The sequence below is a fragment of the Meleagris gallopavo genome, chromosome 7 (assembly GCF_000146605.3).
Source record: "Meleagris gallopavo isolate NT-WF06-2002-E0010 breed Aviagen turkey brand Nicholas breeding stock chromosome 7, Turkey_5.1, whole genome shotgun sequence".
Taxonomy (NCBI): Eukaryota; Metazoa; Chordata; class Aves; order Galliformes; family Phasianidae; genus Meleagris; species Meleagris gallopavo.
In genome coordinates this window covers 33,100,181-33,121,978 of record NC_015017.2, presented here as the reverse complement: position 1 = coordinate 33,121,978, position 21,798 = coordinate 33,100,181, and the positions used below count along the sequence as shown (strand labels likewise).

Below are 21,798 nucleotides of genomic sequence, written 5' to 3'. Positions count from 1 at the left end.
GAAAAAAAAAAAAAAAGAAAAAGAGTAAAATGCTAAGAGTTGCTGGATTGAATCAATTATAACCATCTTCATGAAAAACCCATCTGGTTTCAACACGTGTCTTGGAATGTGAAACATTTGTGTTGGATGGGGATGGGTGATTGTTTGGATACCTCTTGTCAGACTCGGTGCTCATGTTCACTTTAGACAGCCAATTACTGGGGCCCCCAAACATTGTCCTCTCAGCGTGCCAGGTGGATCTGGTGCCGGCGCCCTGCTCACAAGGCAGCTGTGCAGCAGCTGTAGTAACAGTGACAGCCGTCACCGACTTTGCTCAGGATGGGAACCGCATCAGCCACATCAGAGCCGAGCCAGTTGGACACAGAGATGTGCTTTGGAGGGCTCACGCTTCGAAGGATGTAAAGGTGGGGTCCAAAAATAGTTTGAATAATGTGTCAAATTTAAATTGAAGGTGTAGTAGCAGATAAAATGAGGCAATGATAAACCTTGACCACATAAAAATTTGGGGACCGCTGTAAACCAACACAACTTCTGTACATGCCATGAAAACTACTAAGTGAAGCCTTTGGCTTCAACAGATTTAGGTTTCATTATCAGTGAGCTCATCAGTAGGCCAACAGATGAATTTTATACACGCAGGCAGACAGTGGTTTGGAGAACAGCTCCCAGAAAAGCAGAGGAAAGGCACTGCCTTGGAAGTGGAAAGAAGGAAAGGGACTTGGCAGTGCCATGTTCAATTTGTGACCGTGCCAAGAATCACCGTGACACCACACACACAGCCACTGCGTTTTTTCACTCATCCCTGCACAGAATGTCCAAAGGAAGGATAATGGGAATCAATCACAGAGGCAAGGCAGACCGTCCCCACAGGGAGCTTGGCCAAGGAGCGTGACGAGCAGGAGCTGGCTCACTCTCCGTGGAGTTGTTCAGAGCCACAGCTGGGAGCTCCGAGAGCCATAATCCCACAACCCAGGGGAATGAGAAAGGAGGTAGATTTGACTCAGCTAAAACTCTCAGAGCACTGGCATGTCCAAGCTGGTGCATTTGAAAGAACTGAAAATAAGCCCCCAGTTAAATCTGTAAGTTCACTGCCCTGATTCCGGTGGATTTACTCATGGTAGGATAAGATAATGAGACCAGAGGAATTTTTGTCTTCAAATGTGAAATGCCTTGCATGTGCTTATTCCCTCTTCTCCAGCACAGCCTTTTTTCACACTTTCAAGGATTCTTAGAGCAGAAATTGCAGCTAATTCAATGTAGCGTGCTCACATACTCGTATTTTTCTTGTAACTTAAGAATGCTTTCCATTAAAATATGAAAATGCAGCAAATGTGAAATGGAATTAATCAATTTTAATAATAAATTCCATCTATCTCGGTTAAAATTTGATCTATGGATACATAATAAACATTACTTTCCCTCCTCCCCAATTTCCCCACTGCTGCTTTGCACTTAATTAGAGGCATTAATGTAAAATTGTTCCTGCAACACATCAAGGAGAAATCCATACATTAAAGTCCGCATAGTATTTAGTCCTTCAGACTTTTCAAATATGTTTTGTTTATCTTAAAATGGAATGGAAATGGTGGGCAGAACATCCTGGCAAATTCAGACACTTGGGAAAAGAAAAATGATTTCTTCAGCAAATGAGGCTGCCTGTGACTAAGACTTGTATCCTTTGCTGCTACCATGCAAGAAAAAAAGCAGAGCAGAGAAGGTTGTGGACATGGAGAAAATGGGAAAATTCAGAGATAATTCTTTACTTCACTCCAGTAAATACAAATGATACGATTGATTTCAGATCAAAAAGCTGTTCAGTCCTTCGTTCCTCCAGACAATCACTTTAATAGTCTGGGATGCCAGACACCTGTGGGTGTCTAAGCAGTGTCTCTGTGTGATGGTTAAGGGACATTTTGAGATACAAATGACATATTTCCTCAGGTGAGGAATTTTATCAGCTACCGTGTTTCTATCTTCACCCTCTTATTCATTTATTTAATTTCACCACTGTTCCTAAAAGCTAAATTCTGCTTTATCACTAAAAGGTTGCACAAGGATATAGTGGATATAGATATCCTTACTTGCTTTGCAGACTGTGGCAGTACTAACTGAATTGCACCTCTGGATTTCTCATGGGCAGTAAGCAAGCAAGGAATTAACAGCCCTGACCAAGAAATAAGGCTGGCAGGCTGGACACAGGAAAACCATAACACTTCATCACTTCTATCAGTGTGACTGGGAGCTCTTCATACTGCAAATCACTGTATACCCCAGTTCTGCATTTCTGGGAACTGGATAGTAGATAGTGGCCCTGACAAAGTGCCAAAATGAATGAGGCAGTGCAGGCCCAGCGTGGCCCAAGGTTCAGATTTGTGACTTGAAAGGGATTTGCCTGATCTCTGTTTTTTATAGACACATCTGCTTCTTGCTTGTCACTGGGACTCTTAGGTCTCCTCTATGGTTCAGTTTATGTCCAAGTAACAATGGGTTTATGCTGAAGATCATTGTTCTGTTAGATCCTTTCCTCTTTTGTTCAGGTGCCAAATGCAGACAGCTCCACCAGCCTAGTTTGGGCCATCACCACTAGCACCCAATCAATAATGTGCACAACAAATATATAAATCAGCCATTCATGTGCTGTATCAGGAAATTTAAGGTCAAACTATGGGACAGACAGCGACTATTGCTAAAATATGCTAATGCTACCTAATTACAGCATACCTTCTACCTCACTTCAGGCATTAAAATTAGTGCAATTTAACGAGCACTCTACTCTCTTGATAATTTCATAGAATGATCTACTTCTTAGCAAAAAAAGTTTATTAGAAAAGCTCTTTTCACCAGCCAGCACACTACATTGGGTAGAATGGGAGCACTTTGAACTCCCATATTGCATGTGATTAAACGCAGTTGCTTGAAAATGAAGCCTATTTTGCACCCACCTGCAATCATGTTTTAGAAGTCAGATTTTAGTTTGTACTTGACACATGAATCTTGCTCCTAATGTTTTGTGAGGAGTGGTAATGAAGAAAAACTGCTGTGTAGACTGTATTCATTACGCATTTCATTTTAACTAGGTCACAGTTCAAGACCTCCCAACAGGGAACTGCTACTCTTTCACTGATCCACACATTATCACGTTTGATGGATGGTGAGTATTCTAGTTTGAAATAATTTGGCTCAATTACTGCAGTTTTCAGTTTCTGGATATAGCATGCATTTGGTGTTACATTAGAATATCAAAAGAGCGTTGTATTAGTTTGCTTATATAGATTAATGTTGTGCCTCAGTAATACACATGGTTTCCTTCCAGCTGTTTATATTCTTTTTAACAAAAGAACTGGAATTGGATTAATCTTGAAGCTGCAATGGTTTTGAGAATGAATAATTTTTATAAGGCCAGGTCAGGCTCCAAACTGCTCTTTAAACAAAAATGTCATTGATGACTTCAAGAGGGTTTCTACTCCAGGTGGCATAGTATTAGAGGTACCACTGTTTCACCTGGGTGAGCCATTATGCCCCTTGGTAGGACCATATATGGGAACAGCCTGTGTCCTTCCCAGGAATTTAGTAATTCCTGATAAACATTCTCTCAGTTTAAGGATGTTTTTGTATTTTCCTATCTATTTGGTTTACCAAATCTGCAGCTGTACTTCTGCATGCAGTTGACAGTCACGGTCACCGATCAGAAAAAAGTAGATAAAAGGGGATGTATTTTCTCAGATAAAAGAAGTTCAGTAAATATGAGGGGCAGATATCAGGGAAAGATTGCAAAAAGTTGCAAAAATAGTTTTACTTCCTTCTGTCTTGTCCAGCATCCTCCTGCATAAGCTGCTTGGAGATTTAGTGAACCAAAGGTGTACCCTGTGTGTTTAAAAATCTGAACCTTAGCTATTCAATGTAACAGAAAGTTTTTAAAGTTTGCATCTGGCACGTTTGAATCAAAGTTACTAATATTTCAGATCACATTCCATTTTGTCATTCTGCCGTTAACCTCCTAATGGCACAGATAATGACTTTATGAGCACAGTATCCACAGGGGCTCAGCAGGAGTGATATTCTAATTTTGATATTCTAATGTCCCAGTTTCAATCCAGCATGCTCTGGAGGCAGCAGCATGTATTTATCAGAACATGAACTCTAAAATGACGTTAAAACTGAGGAAATCTCTGATGATTAAATGAGGACAGTGGCTCCTTTAAAGGCTACACAATGGCGTCAAAGAAAGATGTTGTCTAAACTGAATAGTATCAGCCAAGACTCTGCACACTTGAGACTTTCCATTTTCCCTCCTTCTTTGATGCATATCGTCTATAATGTGGTCAAGCTTTTGATTTCTAAACATAAAGAAACTGAGGAAGAACTAAGAGTGGCACACAGATATCCATGTGCTTCTTGGTATCCGCCATTATTTCAACTTTGTATATTAAAACAAGTCAGAATATTGTTTTAGAACTCTCTAAACATTTGTGTTCTAAAATATTCCCTTCTGATTTAGGGCCAGGACTGGACAGGGACCTAACAAGCTGTCATGTTTAGGAAGTCATAAAATTACTTCTTGGCATGGTGGAATGCTCTCAGCCATGTAGAATATTTTTACATATCTTCCCTGGGGAAGAAAAAGGTCTAAAGTAATATAGGGAAATTTTATTTGAACAGCTGAGTTTGGAACCCTGTTACTGACAGTACACAGAAATGTTTCCAAGCAATTTACAATTCCATTTGAGCACAGGGAGTTTGGGAGCACCCATCCTTCTGTGGCATCCTGTCTCAGAGGCAGCGAAGACCCAGGAACACCTGGCCCCTCAATAACCACACGTTTCTTCACTGTGGACATTCATTACTGCTCTGCCCAGTGTAGCTTTAAATGAGCCACCTCAATAACCAGGTTATTTCACTAAGATATATCACTTCTTGATACTCAGCCAAGTTTCTTACCCATCATTTCACAGTCCCATTACTCCTACTTATATTCCCATTTATTACTGTAAATAATATCTCTTTCAATTACTGTAATGATTATGCTACCCTATTAGATGTCAGTTAAGCAACTTCTCTGTGTGCCTATCCAAAAAAATGTTGTTAGGAACGATTTTAAAATTCTATATATAGGCTGTGGGGAATGAAATTCCTGTATCTGTCAGGGTACAAACTTACAGTTTATAGACAAAGGCTGACACAAAGCTACGGAAGTGAAGCATTTCCCTTCGTCATGAAAGAGTATGTGGTGAGAAACTACCAAAACTGCCTCTGAGGTCAACAGCAGAGTATCCAGTGACCAATATAACCCAGGGAAATCACTCCACCTAGCATCCTGTAGGTCAGCTTACCAGCTCTGCTGCTGTGGCAGGATGCCTGTCAGTCGCCTCTTTGGCACCTCTTCCATCCTCTGTCCGTGGAGCCCTGGGGCAAACCTGTCATATGAAAAGAAAGAGAACATATGTAAATAGCAAAACAGTAGGCCTGCTTTCTACTCAGATAGGCAACATTCCTGCCTTTCCTAGATTTGCTTACCTTTTTTGATTTTTCCACCAAAAGATGGCAAAGAGAAGGGAAAATAAACAATGGAGGCAAGCAAGAATGGAAGCAGATGGAAGACAGAAAAATAGAAAAATTCAACCTTTGGGATTGCAAATAATAGTTCATTTTGTAGGCTCTATAGTTATATTTTCAATGGTTTTTAATTTGACATATTGAACTCACACTGCATCTGAGATAGTTTGTTGTTCATTGCATAATTGAAATCCCGAACTCACACTTCTAATGACAGCACTTCCCTTCGATGTGCTTCTGGCTGGTATATTTCTGTAGAAATATTTATCTTGTCATCATTTTACTCATTTGACCAAAAGAAAAGATGGAAAATCAAGGAAGAATGTGTTGTATTTTTCATGTAAGCACAATCAATTTCTGTATATTGGTGCATCAGTGTGAAACAGCATTAATTATACTAGCTAAAATCCAGAGAGAGCTCTTCCTTTTATAGTAAAGTAACTTCTAAATTAAACAAATGTGAAAGCCTGGTAAAGCAAAAGCATAGCCCTCAATATTAGTTATGGCACAGTATAAACATAAAAGCTTTTCCTGACATAAATTGTAGGTTCTTAAATGTAAAGTGAAGTATTAGCTTAAAACTAAATATGGAGAAAATCTTTGTAAGGCAGAATATAAAAAGGGAAATATTCCTTGCAAACTATATATATCATTTACATTATATTGCATTTTACCTTAAAAAAACCAACAACTTTTTAAAAGATTTCTCACACACACAAACCCATCCATCAATACTGTAACAGAAAGAATGACACCATTTCCTCATAATGACAAATCCCTGGCTTGCAAAGCTTCATGCTTATGGCTGGCATTCATTTTTAACAGCATTCATTACAGCAGCCCACAGATAAGTCCTGGTCATGATCAGCCCTCACAGAAGTACTGCTCTTTCTTGTTAGCCTGTAGAAATTCCCCAAGCATCCAATGGCTGCTGAAGATAACCCAACAGTATCTGAGAACAACGTAGCCAGTCTTCAGTGATAAGCTCTGGAACCAGAGGACATCCTTCAGCATCAGCCAGTCCTTCCTGGGGTCACAACTAGAGTAAAGTACTTCTTATTTGCAAGGAAGGAGGGAGTCTTCAGGGATATGTCAACAAATAAATGTCAACAAATAAACAAAACTTTGGAGGAAAAACTTTAGGTGAATCCCCAGTAATAAGTGAATTCATAATAAAGATAGCTTGGTGGCAATAGCATATTGCATTAGTTATTCTATTGCTACTAATAGTAAGGTTTTTGTATACTTCCTTCTGTACCTCTTATCACAAACCAACAGAAACAATTCCTATAGCATCTCACAGACATAACAAAAGACTTAGGAGTACTTTCATTTACTTTCTTGGTTTGAGTGCAAATTTGAGACATGAATTCACCTCAGGGCAGGAACATGATGCACTCTTTGAAAAATACATACATGAGGAGGGAGGAAACCACATCCAGTACACCCATTACTATAGGCAATTAGGGAAGCAGAATGGGAAGTGCACTATGAAGAGTAATTTAGAAACAAGCAATAGTGCCTGGTCACAAAAATATGCATAGCTCCCTTTTACAAGGCCTCCAATAACTTCATGATTTTAGCTCCACAAGTCTGCAATTTCATTTCTCAAATGTTGTCCAAAGAATCATTATCGCAATTACAGTAGTATAAAAATCACAAAAGCTTACCTGATTACATTCAATTATCCATTTGTGTAATTCAAAGGCAGCTGAAAGCTCCAATTTAGACACCATCGCAAGTTTGTTATGTGCTGTGCAATCTGTCATGACTTAACTGAAGGACTGTGACTTCCAATAGCATTGGACTGGGTCCACTGTCTGTGCTTATTAAGCAATAAGTAGCTCCCATTGCTGGAATTTATATGCTAATACAGTCTTATTTACCAGATATACCTGATTAATCTGGATGCAGCCATTTCAATGCATTATTTTCCATCAGCCTCTCTAAACATCTTCCTTCTAGGCTCTTCCTGTTGAAATGTCTGGTTGAAGGACACTGAGAAAGGTGATCCTTGTTAAATTTCTGGCTTCTCAATCTTTCCAGTGCAGAGGTCCAAAATGCACTTGATTTTACAAGACTATCTTTTATGTTGCCCTTAATTCTAATCAGTCTTAGCAGCAGCATCTGCACAACGTACTTAGGATTTATGTACCTGATTAGAAAATAAGATGAGGCAAAACCATTCAATATCGTATCATTTTACGGCCAACTTCACTAAGTTTTTCAAGATGAAGTATAATGTCAAATGTGGTTTCTTACAGAGAAAAGCAGTTGGAGTTTAAATTCTTGCTGCGTTTTCAGGTACATATTTTTCTATGGCTTTCATTCTAGAGAGAAATAAAATGCAGATATATGCATGTTAAGCATTCTTTGTTCTTGAGCCAAAATACAACAAATTATTTTCTCATCTGTACAGAAAGCATTCACTGACTGAAAAATTATCGGTGTTTTTATGACACAGCTTAAAAATAATCCTGTTATTTAGCTTAGTGGTTGATTTTTTTTAATATTCCGTTTTAAATTTCGTTTTTACTGGAAAAAACAAAAATGCTTATGACTTAATTTCCATTATACTTATTTTCCTAAAAATGAAGTTTAAAACTAAGTGCAGTGCCTTAAAAGGAAGCAGAAGAACCCGCAGATGGCAGCTGCTGGCTTATGTGGAGAAATCTCCAACCACATATATAAAAAATACAGCCCCTATTTTCTTTACTTTTAAACATCACATGGCAATAAAGTAAAGTAACAGTCAAACAAGATCATGGTATGAGGAAACAGAAGAACAAGGAGAGAAGAATGCTCTTGCAAGTCCTATTTTAGAAGTTGCATCTGGCCTGCACAGAGGGGAAACACCTGCAAAATTGTTTTGCTCAGGTAGAGCAAAGAATTTCATAGAGAGAAGAATGAGAGGATTGTTCCACACCACGCAGTACGTTGGCTGACAATCCCTTTAGAGAAAACGATGGTTACAGTGAAGTTGTTGAGAGGGGAAACAACTTTGTTTTCAAGGGCTTTCAGCAGTAGCCCCTCCTTCTCCCTGGAGGTGTTCAAGACCAGGTTGGATGGAGCCCTGGGCAGCCTGGTCTAGTATTAAATGTAGAGGTTGGCAGCCCTGTGTGTGGCAGGGGGGTTGGAGATTCGTGATCCTTGAGGTCCCTTCCAATCCAAGCCATTCTATGATTCTGTGATTCACATGAAATGCCCAGCCACAGTCAGACTAGAAAAAGTTAGTAGTTAGTCGCATATGAGGTTATCTGCGCACTGATTTTTCTTTGAAGAATATCGTGCTGTACAGCATCCAGTTAGAACCAAAACATATTTTTAAAGTCCTGGGAGCAAGAACTTCTTCCCACTTGCTTTTTTCAAATGTTTATCCTTTTTATCCATGCCCGTTGCCATAGCAGCAGCTCGCAGACAGCAACCAGGTTTTCTCAAGAATTCTTCTACACTCCCAATTAATAACAGCAACTGCATCATCTTGCTCATGGTACTGGAGAGATACTTCCATGTCCAGGCCCATCCAGTGCTGGAAGGGCTCATACATCTGCTCCAGGATCTCTAAACTCTGGTTTTGTTTCTCCTTGTTTAGGCGTTACGATAACTATAAAATCGGCACCTTCCTTTTGTGCCAGAGCACGTCGCGGGCATTCGAAGTACACGTCCGTCAGTGGGACTGTGGGGGACACCACTCTGCCACCGCCTGCAACTGTGGGGTGGCTGCATGGGAAGGGAGCGACGTCGTCCGCCTGGACGCCTGCAATGGGCACTTTCAGGACAGCAGGCCGCAGCTCAACATCCAAAGTACTGAGGCATCACCACAGGTCAAAATCCTAACATCCTACGGAGGGAGAAAGATAACAGTACGTGGAGATTTGAGTACTCCCGTTGTTGTCACTGTTAAAAAACGTGAGTTTAATGTTTCTGAATCATTAATGAAGCTGCTGCGACAAGTATCCATCTGAAGCCATGAGGGCGTCTGCAGCAAAATGTACTGGAAAATGTGATATGGGGAAGAAGCTGGTAGAAACGTTGGTTTAACCAACTGTAAAACAAACAAAACAAGGATTTCCAGAAATTTCTCAGAGACACATCAAAGTGCCAGTATTGTTGCTTACCAAACTGCTCTTGGTTCTTTCATGCTAGGTACTACTGAACCCACAATGCAAATTTTGTTGCAGAGCTTTACGGTATAGATATTGAAGTAAGGTTCACAGGTAAAACAATGCAGTCTTAGACTAAGAACAAGGCAATGTTAGCCAGATACAGACAGCACTCAAAAGCCATGAAAATGGGCAGCAAATGTGCAACATTTGGTATAATTTAAAGTATTTGCCTAAAAACCTTATCTGACCATAACAAATTTTGCATGAGTATCATTTCTTCACACTAATCCAGTGAAATCACTGAAAGAATAAGAGTGCGCTGTACCAAGGGGTTTGGTGGGGAGAAGAGGGGGGAAATTACAGCCAGGAAGATAATTTTATCCTAAAATTTTGTCATCAAGATTTATTGCCAGGAGATATTTTGGGTGAAGATAGGTTCACAGCAGAGCCAGAACGCTGCCAGAGAGTGCCTGTGTTTGGCTGTCCTTGCAATCTCTTGGAAAAGATCTTGATGAGATAGTAATTGAAAGTCTGTTAATTACAGAATAGAGAAAAAGCAGAAAGCAAGCTGTCATTTCATTTTGCAACTGAATGCAATACAGTTACTGTTTTATTACTAGAATAATTGTAGCAAAAAACCCTATCCTCATTTGCACCTCATGTAAGTCTCACTGATTTCCTTTGTGTTTAAAATAAATTAGGACACCTCTGGTATGTAAATAGGAATGCTGCCCTGATCTGAATGGAATTGTAGACAACAAATATGGTCCCTGAGTTACCACCATGAGCAGTGCACCTCCATTTGCTTAGATTACTCCTTTCTGCAGTGGTTTTCAGCAGCCCATCACCTTCTTCCCTTTAAGCTGAGGTCTCAAAAAAATCTTCTTCAGAGTTCCTGCCAGCAGTTTTAAAAATCCAGGTGGTTTAAGAAGACCCGGGCTGCGGTCAGCTCTTCCTGGCAGATGCCTTGCCTTGCCTAAGGGCAGCAGGAAAAGAAGGGTTATGGACTTCTGAAAATAAATCCACCTGGAAATACCCATTCACACAGCACAGAAGGTTGATACAGCAGTTTTCAACTTAAGGATTTCATAGATGGCTTTGTAGGCGATGCTCATCCCAGTAGAAAAGCACATAACTCAAAGGTTTTTCAAAAGGAGGAAAACAAACACTGCCCAACACTATGTCAGCTGCAGTTGTTCTGCTCTATGTATTAAAACAATTGGCTTTTTAAGTTCCCTTGGAAAGCAAAACATACTGCCAAGGTCTCAAGCTCCACAAAAGTATTCTCCTGGTTGAAATGAGGGCTGAGAAGCTCAAATGAACAAGATTGTTATTTACTGCAGCCAAAAAGTAAATCTGGATTCCAGCACAGAAATACAAATATTAGTTATTAACTTCTCACAGATATTAATAGGTTCAGTTTGGAAGAGAGTATAAAGGACTAAAAAAATACAGTGAGAAAAAAAGTAATGGGCATTATTTGGCTGAATCAATTATTCTCAGCCAGGAGTGATTTTAAAAAAACTAAGATATTTAGAAATCATTGTAATGAGATGTTTCCAACCATTTAATGTGCTTTTCAAAATTAACTGGTAACATTTAATTGTGGATGAAAGTACAAAAGTTACTTATCCGGATAGAGAACTCTTCCTCCCACTCCCAGCATGGATCAATTTCACAGTCATTTTCTTCTTACCTAGTAAAACAAAGCAAGCAAACAAAAATACAATGCAGTTGAACAGATTTGTTCTTTTTTTTTTTTTTATATTTGTTTGGACCACCAATCTGAAAAATCCATTATCTGCACAGCTACTTCTTTGTCTTACCCTCACAATTTTTTTTCTTTTAAAGGTCAGTATAAGCCTACCAGAAGTTCTTTAATGAGAAAATTGCTTTATCTACTTTAAAACACAATCATTTTCTGAGTAATCCAGCCTTGGAAAATGAAACGATTTTTCAGAGGGAAGAAAACTGTTTTTCAATACTTGGCAGTTTATCTAAAAGAAATGATTTCCTGGCAAAGACACGAGGGTGGCCTATTGTCATGGAAGTTGCTTCAAAAATTATTTTGTAACTTACCAGTGGGAAAATCTCAAAGAATTTAATTTTTACTTTAAAAAGAAAGTTCGTATGTGGTTTTATATTTGTGTAACACTGTCAGATGGTAGCAACATGAGAACTGAAAACAAGTTAAATAATAGCACAAATAAATAGTCATAATGCATCTAAATGATCTTAAATAACCACCAGCATCACCAAGTTTCTGCCTTGATATTTTCATTTATAGAAAGGGACATTTTTATTGCATAAAAATGCTCAGTAGTGGCTTCGATTCACTGAGTTTTTCTGTCCCTTCAGATCCTATTCCCTTCGGGAGCGTTCATTCGAGCTGATGTGAGCGAGTGGGGAATGGGCTTGACAGTGAGGACACCAAGCAGTGACTTCAACAGCACCAGAGGTTTGTGTGGCCTCTTTGATGGGATCAGTCACAACGACTTGAACAATGTGCCTGAGGAAGACTTCATAGAGGAGTGGAGGTACAAAGTGAGAAAGGATCACAAGCTGGGAGATGCCCATAGCAGTTATTAGGGATGCTGATACACTTATTTCATTATGTACACCTCTAAATACCTGGAATAGCTTCATCAGACAAGGGAAACCTGGAGGCCCATTATCATCTAAGCAGCATGGTGGCTGGTTTTTCAGTCAGCACAATGAGAATCAGCAGTTACCAAGGAGAAGTTTTATATTCACAAGTCATGTCAAGTTAACAGCTGTGTGAAGATTCCACTCAGCTGTTAAAAAAGGATGCAGTTCTCACCTGCAGTGGAAAATGTAGATAATTGACAATAGGGATTAATTAAGGGCTTGGTATTTCCCTTGTTCTTTTGTTCCTGAACACTAATTGCAATATGTGAGTATAGGTTAAATGTTACATTTTGACAGAGTGTGATAATATATGTAGCATGCTAAAAGTTAATATCTACTCCACTGATGATGATGGTTGGTTGAACCTCCTGAGAGAGATGGTCTGGAACCAAAATTAGGAGTCCACACTTTAATTCCATATTTCTGAACTCAAAACGCACCTAAAAGGTGTTTCCAAAACTGAAATGGCTTTTTGGCTGTGTATGTTTGCTTGTGAAATGTGTTTTTCAAATAAGAAACACATAAGGTGGACGTGGCCAGTTATGTTTACTTGTGAAGATATCTCAAGACCAGCTCATGTCGTGATAGTCATTTCAATTCAATATGAGAAGAACATGTGTGTGAAAACTTGATACAGTTGGATCAAATCCTAACTGTAGTCTGATAGCTAGGTATGCAACTTAATGTTCCACTTAATCTGTGCATGGGAACTTAGCAAGCAATAAATGCAACAAATTTTAGACTTACTGCATTTCAGAAAATGAGCAAATACTTCAACCACATTCTAGATATATTCGACCAGTCTACATAGCGCTACTTAGAAATCAACAGCCATCTCTAATGCTTTAAAATTGTGAGGATGAATCAGGGCTTGCTTCTGGGAAGGCAAAAGGAGAAACAGTTTGGTGCAAGAATGACAAGATTCTTCCCACCTCAAGATAGGCTAACAAGAGCATTGGGAGCAGATGTTCAAAACAAGTTTGTTGAAAGATCAGAAGCCAGAGCAGAACATACAGGAATTCACTTATAAAATGGCAAGGAATGTACTAATGTTTGGCACATGTGATGGAGGGTACCTTCAGGAAAGGTATGGGAAGCTGCAGCTATGTGAGAAGGGCAAGTGGGGCAACGAGTTTAATTTTGCAGTACTGCCAAAGATGGAGTCTCAAGGACTCTTCAGTGCCAGATTCAAAAAACAACTAAACCAATGGAAAGGCTACCACTACATCCAGGAGAGACTGGATCAGTCTCTGATCCACCAATGGAGAAATGGTGCAATAAAAAATACAGCCTGGAGGGTCACTGTACTGCTGCTGCTTTTAATTTCATTTTAAATAACACTTAAAGCACGCTATGTTTTCTGCAGCACCTGAAGCTAGGATGATTGCTCACCATCTGATAGCTCAGTTTTTTCACTAGCTCCCTCCTTTCCAAAGCAGCCGAAAACAAGTCTGCTTTAAACATTGGCTTTCTGATGCAATATTTAAACAATAAAACAACATCAGAGCTGCCAGTCTCTAAGTAGCACGTGAACAAGGAAGAGATGAATTTTAAAACATGTATGTTAAGTAGATAGAATATTTTTTTAATACTTTCTGCACTTAGTTATAGAGAAATCAGGAACACCACTATTCTCTTTGGACTCTTGCTCTGTATTTGCATCCAATTCGCCTTGAAACATTTGCTTTCACATCTTCCTTGGTTATGGGCAGGAAAAAGCAGCATTTGTTTAGTTATCTTGTGCAGAAGTCCTTCCTAGCTCACAGAAGTGTATTGCCTGTAAGAAAGCACAGGGGTTTTCAGGGCCTCAAGCCTTTCCAAGGCATACATCCCCATCACATATGCCATCTTCAATATATATTGTCAAAACTGTATAAAGCCAAATCTGCTTTCTACAACAGTATCTGGGGTTTGTCTTACAATGTTGACAAATGCTTTCAACCTTCCTGAACCCTCTATATTTTGGCTGCAAGACAAAACTGATGCCAAAATAATTTACATTTTTGGTAATGTTTCAAATTTGTCTGGAAATAAAGTGCTGCCAACTATTGAGACAAGAAGCATATCTTTTTCTAAGAAGCTTCAGGAATTCCTTTTGCACTGCACAAATAAGATCATGAAATTTCCAGAGAAACTTCAATCACAGCTGTTTATTCAAACTGAACTCTCTAGAAGTTCATCCATCATTAAAGTGGTAGTAAATTAAAAAAAGGAGAAAAAAAATCACCTTTCATTATATGATATATAAACCCTACCATCTAGAGAAAACTGCTTTGTATCAAAAGAAAAGCTCAAAGAAAGTGCCATTAGAGAACAGAAATGAAGTATGCCAAGGAAAAAGAAAAAGACACAGAGATCCAACTCTTAGAGGAAATATTCTCCATTCCCCAAGCTATATCTGAGTCACACTCCAGACAAATCCAAAACCTTGTTTCATGTCTGATATGCAAAGGGCAACCTGTACCTTAGAAAAAGTCCTGCAAAGTGACATCCCAGAATTAGGCATTGCTCCAGCAAAGCACTTAAGCATCTGTTACCAAAAGTTCCAGTTTAGTGCTCAAAAATGTACAGAACAACTCAAGAAGGGCAGTGCATAAAAAACTAAAGAAAACGAAGATTTAAGTTAAGCATTTTCTTAAGTACTTTGTTAGACTGAGAATTTATATATTCCTGAACCTTGGGGAAAGAAAGTTTACCTAGTAGCATAGATCAATTTGTTGAAAGTTTCCTCCCTCTAATCTCGCTGTATTTTTAAACCAGAATACCTCCAGGGAAGAGTTTATTTGACAAAACTCCAGCATCTTCAGAAGAGAAGCAGAGGAAAAATTACTGCAGATGCCAGAAGGAAAGCACAAAGTCCATGCCCTTGGTAAAGATGCTGAATGCCTTTCAGATGCAATCTTCTGGTTGTCATTATGATAATGTGGATTACACTTTTGCAATCCCATATCTGGATATTACATCAGAGTTTGTCACTCACTCAGGCAAAGAGTTTGCTTCAAGAGATGATGGGGAACGGTCGCCCAAGTCTTTTGATCAAAGATCTCTCCCTAAATCAGTCAAAAAGCGAGGTAGCCATGAGGAGCGATTAAAACCCTTCTCACAACATGCTTCCATGAAAAACAATAGTTCCCTTAACTTTACCAAGCCAGCAGAAGAACTACAGAGACCAAAAAGACAAGAAGACTACTTTGAATACTCAGCCCCTCACCCATTGCATAGCCCAAGCCAGACAGACACGGAAAGCTTTGCCTATTTTTTCCCAGAGGATTATTTTGAAGGGATTCGGCTAAAACTCCCACTGGGATGGCCTACTCCCAACGGCCTAACCTCTGCCAAAGCTCAGGAGATTTGCCACGGAATTCTTGCAAATTCCACCATTGGATTAGTGTGTAAGGCTCTCTTGGGAAAACTGATAGATGAGGCCATCAATATATGCATGTTAGATCTGCAGCTCAAGGATGATGTGGCCTGGGTAAGGGCATTGATAGCGCTTTTGGAAAATGAGTGTGAAAGACGAGTGCTAAGGAACAGAGGTGAAGTGTTTCATGTTGGAAGCCAGTCAACTGCTACCCAGGAGGAAATCCTTACCATTCTCCGCTGTCCTGCTTTCTGTAATGGCAATGGACAATGTACAGATCTGGGCTGCCAATGCTTTGAAGACCACAGCTCCTATGATTGTAGCACTGCCAAAAGTAAGTAAAAAATTCTGTTTCTTCCTACCCTAGCCATCTTTCCATGGTATTAGAGTTATTAGGTAGAACATCTGCACAGAGTTGTTTGTTCTTCAAACAGTGCTACCAGTAAGGTATTTGATGAATTAGTAAGCAGTTTTTGACCTTGAAGAGCTGATCAAAATATGTGGTTGGCTGGTCCTTTGCTTTTTCGCCTCAGTAACTTTTTAAAAATGGATTTTACAAGTCCCTTAGCAAATTGGTTTTGCAGAAGTGATTTTCCTTACATCTGATCTATAGCCAGCATGCTGACAAGCAAGTTTCTGACAAAAAGAGGGTCCTGTTCACCTTGCGGTCAATATTCATGTTAACATTGTACAGATACTTTTCTTTTTTTTTTCCCTGATCAACAGAGAATAAAATGTGAAAATAATTTTGTACAATGTATTAGTTAAAAGAAAATAAAATTACATGACAGAATGAACAAGTAAAATGGCCAAAGCCATAAAATAGCCACGGGATCTATGTGAACCTGCAGACCTGATTAAGCAAATATTTTTGAATCACCTTACCTTTACACAGGTGATTATCCTACTAGATTTGTTTCTTCTTTACTGTTCACTCCCTCAATGGATAAACCTAAGTCCAGTGTGAGTACTGATGGCACTTGAAACTTAGCACACATATAAATGCTAGCATTTCTTTAAAAAGCCAAGCCTTGCCTCAGCAAACCCCATCAGCTTATGCTCAAAGTCACAAAGGCTCAGCCACACAGTTGGGTTCCTGCAGCTTAAGGAGCATTCTGCAGCTAAGCTGAAATAACAAGGCATGCTCCTTCATCCATCCCAAATGTGAGGGAAAGCCTTTTGCTGTGTTGCTGAGCCTACTGGACATTATCCTGTATTTAGGATAGTGAAAGCTTCTATCTAAGGTCTGTGTCTATAAGCCATAGCAATACCTCAAACAGCCCCAGAGCTCAGCAGCACATCTAATGCTCCCAAGACACTTACTAGCTGGGACAGGATTATCCATATTCTTCACAATAAACACATCTTCATTGCACTGATTTAAAGTGGCTTTTCGATAATGGCATTTGCTTCTTGTTAATGGCAAACTAAAATTTATAGGATCATTTCCTACCTTTCCTAAACTTCTGAAGAATTCATTCTCATTCACATAGAGAATTGACACCAGTGACTGAAAAGCAGTCTGAGCAATTTTGCAATAATTATTCTATATATAATTCAGTGTTTAACTTCATTCTCTGTGATACAGCCAGAGGAGGGGAGTTGCTTAGAGCAGATGTTTAAATTTTATTTTGCTTTTCTATGGTTGAAGTACTTGAGATTAAAGGAAAATAACTTCAGTATGACCTTTCAACCAAAAGCTAATGGCACCTTGTCTTTTTGCTGCTACATCAACTATAAACAAGGGCAGAGCACAGAACATGCCCTGGTACTGCACTGGGAGGAGAGTGCTGCTCGAGTTCTCCTCTTCTCCCGGCCTCCACTTTGTTCTGTGCTGAGTGAGAGCTGTCCTAATGATACTGAAGTTTGTCACTGCATTCTCAGAGCTAAGCCAGGCCCCTAGGGCAGCACGCTGGGCTTTGGGCACTCAGAACAGACACAGCTCTGCAATTGGGAAAATACTGTCTGGGTGCAAGCTTGTTAGAGGGCACAATGCAATTTATATTCACTGCTTGAGCAATGCTAACAAAACACAGAAGGCCCTCTTCCAAAATTCCCACACACTTTTACCAGATTCTCAAGGCAATAGGGTATGCTCTCTCACACCCTGCAGAGACCTCAAACTGTAACCCCACAGCTGCCTCATTTGGAGTCTGTGCCCAGTTAGCACTTCACTGCAGCATAACTCACATGAGAACAGCTTTGAGGCTTAACACAGGCTCTACAAAAGGCATTTCTCCCAACTCGTTCACCAGGTCAGAGAGCGGTAAAATGATCCATGCCTGTTGTACATTATCCCTTAATGCCACCTTCCCAAAGCTCACACTGAGTTGCAGTGCACATTACACCTAAGAACCTGTGTTTTTTAACTAATAGCTTGAAATATTTTCTGCAGACATAAACTTTAAGTACAAATATTATTTTTCATTTGAGAAAACCTACAAAACACATTCATAATTACAGCCCAAGAAGAGAAGAATGCTTTTTAGCTAAGTAAAGAGAGCACAGAAGAGAAAGCATTAAATACAAATGTAGCCGAAATTGCCACGTTGTGCCACCACTATTTATTTTTCTCTTGTGGGAAAGGTAGGGGCATGGCTTTTCAATGTGCAGACTTGTCTTCCCAAGGGTGCCCCTGACCTGGGGAACCATTCCCATTCAATTTCTTTTTCCCCACCATACCAGTGAGATGATATAGTGCCTTCTGATCAACAGCTGTCGGTCCCAGAGAAGTAAGGCAAAAATCACTTGTGCTCTACTCCACATCCTCAGTATATTGGAAACTTACACATTCGTGCAGAACATAAAACAAAAACAGAAATCAAAATGTCACAACAGGTTAGTGGAATTCACTTCAACAGCTAAAATCTTCTCTGCCAAATATAGATATATTTTTTTTTCTATTTGTAATCCTTCCGCCAGCTTGTAAGAATAAAGCTCAGACCACACAGCATATTTCATGACAGAACCCATAGCCCATGGAAACCCCTGAGCTGTTTTAAACATGAAAATAAGGATCTCAAAGAGGAAATGCTGTTACCCAAGCATTCATGTAGACAAGAAAACTACTTAGCAATTCCACATCCTAAAGAAAATATTTGTTCAAGATATTTATCCAAAATATTTTACAGGCTGCTTCTCATTAAAATGGGAGAAATGGGATTCAAAAGCAGCTGTTTAACTAAATGCAGTTTTCATTTAATTTTATAACTTTTTCCCATAAAGTACTGAAAAAAATCCACCGACATCTGAAAAAAAATTGGGAACATTTTTGATTGTTTGGTAAAAAAGAATCTTCCCAGAGCACATCACCCAAGGAGTCCTCAGTTTTTCCAAATGACAGATGAATGGAAGGCAGTGTAAATTTCCCCTAATGTCAGTGGTAACAGTATGGAGATTGTCATTTGTTAGTCCCGTTACAGGGAAGGGCAGCCAGAAGTCGAAGTTTTAGACTCTGGAACCTGAGTTGATTTACTCCTTTAACTTAGAGGCACTGGAACAGGTTGCCCAGAGAGATGGTGGATGCTCCATCCTTAGAGACATGCAAGGTCAGACTGGATGAGGCTCAGAGCAACCTGTCGAGCTCTGGGGTCCCTGTTTACTGCAAGGGAGTTGAACCAGATCCCTTTCCCTTAAAGGTCCCTTTCAAGTCAAATGATTGATTCTGTGATTCTATGAAGTTTGTTCCAGTGTTGACTATGGAGAAGGAAGATGTGATGGCATAGAGTGAAGCAATGTGACGTATTAGAGTGAGCTCCATGCATTGCAGTCTATTTATGAATTCATTTCTGAGTGACCCCAAATAGATTTTCTCTGTTCCTCTATTTAACAATACAGAAGCCATGTACCTATAAAAGTACCTGATATTGGAAACACAATGTAAAGGAAACCTACACATCCAGACAGAGGTCAGATGTCCTACAAGGAGAAATAAAATTTGAGTTCTGGCACTTCAATCACTTAGACATTATAATGCTTAGGAAAGGTCAGCTAGCTAATTCAGTACAGACAAACAAGATATAAGTACTAGTGTGAGCTTCACCTCTAGCTGTTCTTGATTTCAGAGTTTTATTGGCAATGTTCTTTTAAGATATCTGCTCCTTTTTACATTTCACAGGCAAAAATGTACTGCTCAAACAGCATATGATGTAACATCTATTTGCAAGCAAAAGTACTGCTGTAAAGCAGAATAATGATGTGCTTCTTAAATAACAGTTCAGAAGATTGGATGCCCTCAGAGTCCTGCTGACGTCACTAAAGCCAGGATTTCACACCAGAAAATGCTATTAGAGATGAAGAATTAAGATTTATCTCAGAAATAAAGCTGCATCTTCTAACAGGAACAGCTTGAGCTCCCTGACTGGCGGCTCACACAGCCTGACCTGTCTGCTGAGCACAGGCAGACCTCACAGAGCAGGCACAAGCAGGATAAGCCTTTGGGCTTTTTTGCTAATAAGCACAGGTTGCGTAGGAAGGCAAGAAAAGGAGTAGAAATTAAGAGCTGATTTAGGGTTCTGCAGGACATATGAAACTGCTGCCTCTCTCGATTTCTATAAAAGAAATCAATGTCTTGAATATGACAGAATGTCTTTTTATATATTCTAAGTTTAAATTAATGTAATTTTAAAAGAAAGAAACAAAAAAATGTTTATTTTTGGACATATTAAAGTTTAAATTCCACTGCTAGGAAAAACTTACTTTCCTACATTATATGAGTAATGAAGGAGAAGGCAACTCCTTTTCTTGGCCATATATTTTCTCATTAGCTCCAAAACAAATCTCCGTCTAATTTTCTCTAGCTGAAATTTTATATGTGAATTAAAACTCCCCCAAGATCAAGGAGGCCATCAATATAATTCAAGTATCTTTCCCAAGGTCACCCAATCTCAGCTGCATTACCGATTCATGACAATGTGTTCTGCCACTGGTTTTTGACCAGCACACACATACACACACACTAAAAACAAAGATGGCCACGCGGTATTTTTAGGGATCAGAAAACAAACTATAACGTATTTGGAATAATTTAAAAGGGGGGAAAAAAAAAAAGGATAAAGAGGGAAGATGCAAAGCATGGCTCGCAGGCAGCCGTACTCCCTCGCTCCACCTGCCTCCAGCAGGAGCGGTCCAGGTGGCCAGAGCTATAATTATCCTCCCATGAAAACTGCAATTTGGAGTTGAAAGGCACCTCTGAAATTTGGCAGTGCTCCAGAAGCTCAGACTTTCTTAATGTTGCTTAACATTTCATAAACCCCCCCCCCAACACCTGTATAAGGTGCTTAAAATGTCGTTACCACCTGTAATTAAACGCAGAATCCAATTACCGCGTATAGCAAATCAGGTTGGTGCTTACCGTTTGTATATATTGACCATGTTGATTATAAAAAAAAAAAATATATCAGGACTAGTAAAGCACACTTAGAGGAATGTAATATGCAGATTGTATGAAGCTCTAAAGAGCAATTACAAGATAAAAGGTAATGAGGAATAATAAGGACAAATTAGTTTCAGTGAAGTAATGACACTTGAAGTTTAAATTTCTATGTGGAAAGTTCTCGAAAAAAATATAGCCAGCAAAGAGAAGTAATGAGCAAAAAGGACAGTGAGAAGATGAAAAGTTAACACTTACCTCACACACTTACAGATAGAAAATCTTCACATCACAATATGTGTCTGCCCATTTGGATATTGCTACTAATAAATTCTGTGAATTCTGAGTGCATTTTCAGGGCTGTGAACCACAGCTATACAGGTCCCTTGAACCCACCCACAACAGTGGGATGTATAGACCTATCTTAATTTATAGGCCTATCTGAATTTATCATATTGCTTTCAGTCAAGTCCTCCTCATATGTTATAATTAAAACACGAACTATTTTAAAATAAAATTATATTGAGTAGCAGTGCTGGGTCAGCTGTTATAGGCCAAAGACAGAGATTTAGAATCACTGAATCAAAGACTGGAAAAAGCCTCTGAGTTCACCAAGACCAACCCATCCCCACATGGCCACTGGCCAAGTCCCTCAGTGCCACATCCACACATTTCTTGAACACTTCCAGGTTCATGAGATAAGTTCTGGATAAATCTCATGGTTTATATAATTACGTTTGATTTTAAAGCTTAATTCC

General features: G+C 39.3%; 1 protein-coding gene across 1 annotated transcript in view; it reads left to right on the top strand.

Annotated features, from left to right (window-relative positions):
• Nucleotides 1-26: 26 nt before the first annotated feature.
• LOC100542745 (von Willebrand factor D and EGF domain-containing protein-like) overlaps nucleotides 27-21,798 on the top strand; it is a 57,161-nt gene continuing 35,389 nt past the window's right edge. Inside the window, exons 1-5 of the mRNA XM_010714096.3 lie at nucleotides 27-404; nucleotides 3,078-3,151; nucleotides 9,146-9,416; nucleotides 12,018-12,196; nucleotides 15,069-16,003. Coding sequence (XP_010712398.1) covers nucleotides 174-404; nucleotides 3,078-3,151; nucleotides 9,146-9,416; nucleotides 12,018-12,196; nucleotides 15,069-16,003 — 1,690 coding nt within the window. The 5' untranslated portion in view covers nucleotides 27-173. The remainder of the gene's footprint in view (nucleotides 405-3,077; nucleotides 3,152-9,145; nucleotides 9,417-12,017; nucleotides 12,197-15,068; nucleotides 16,004-21,798) is intronic.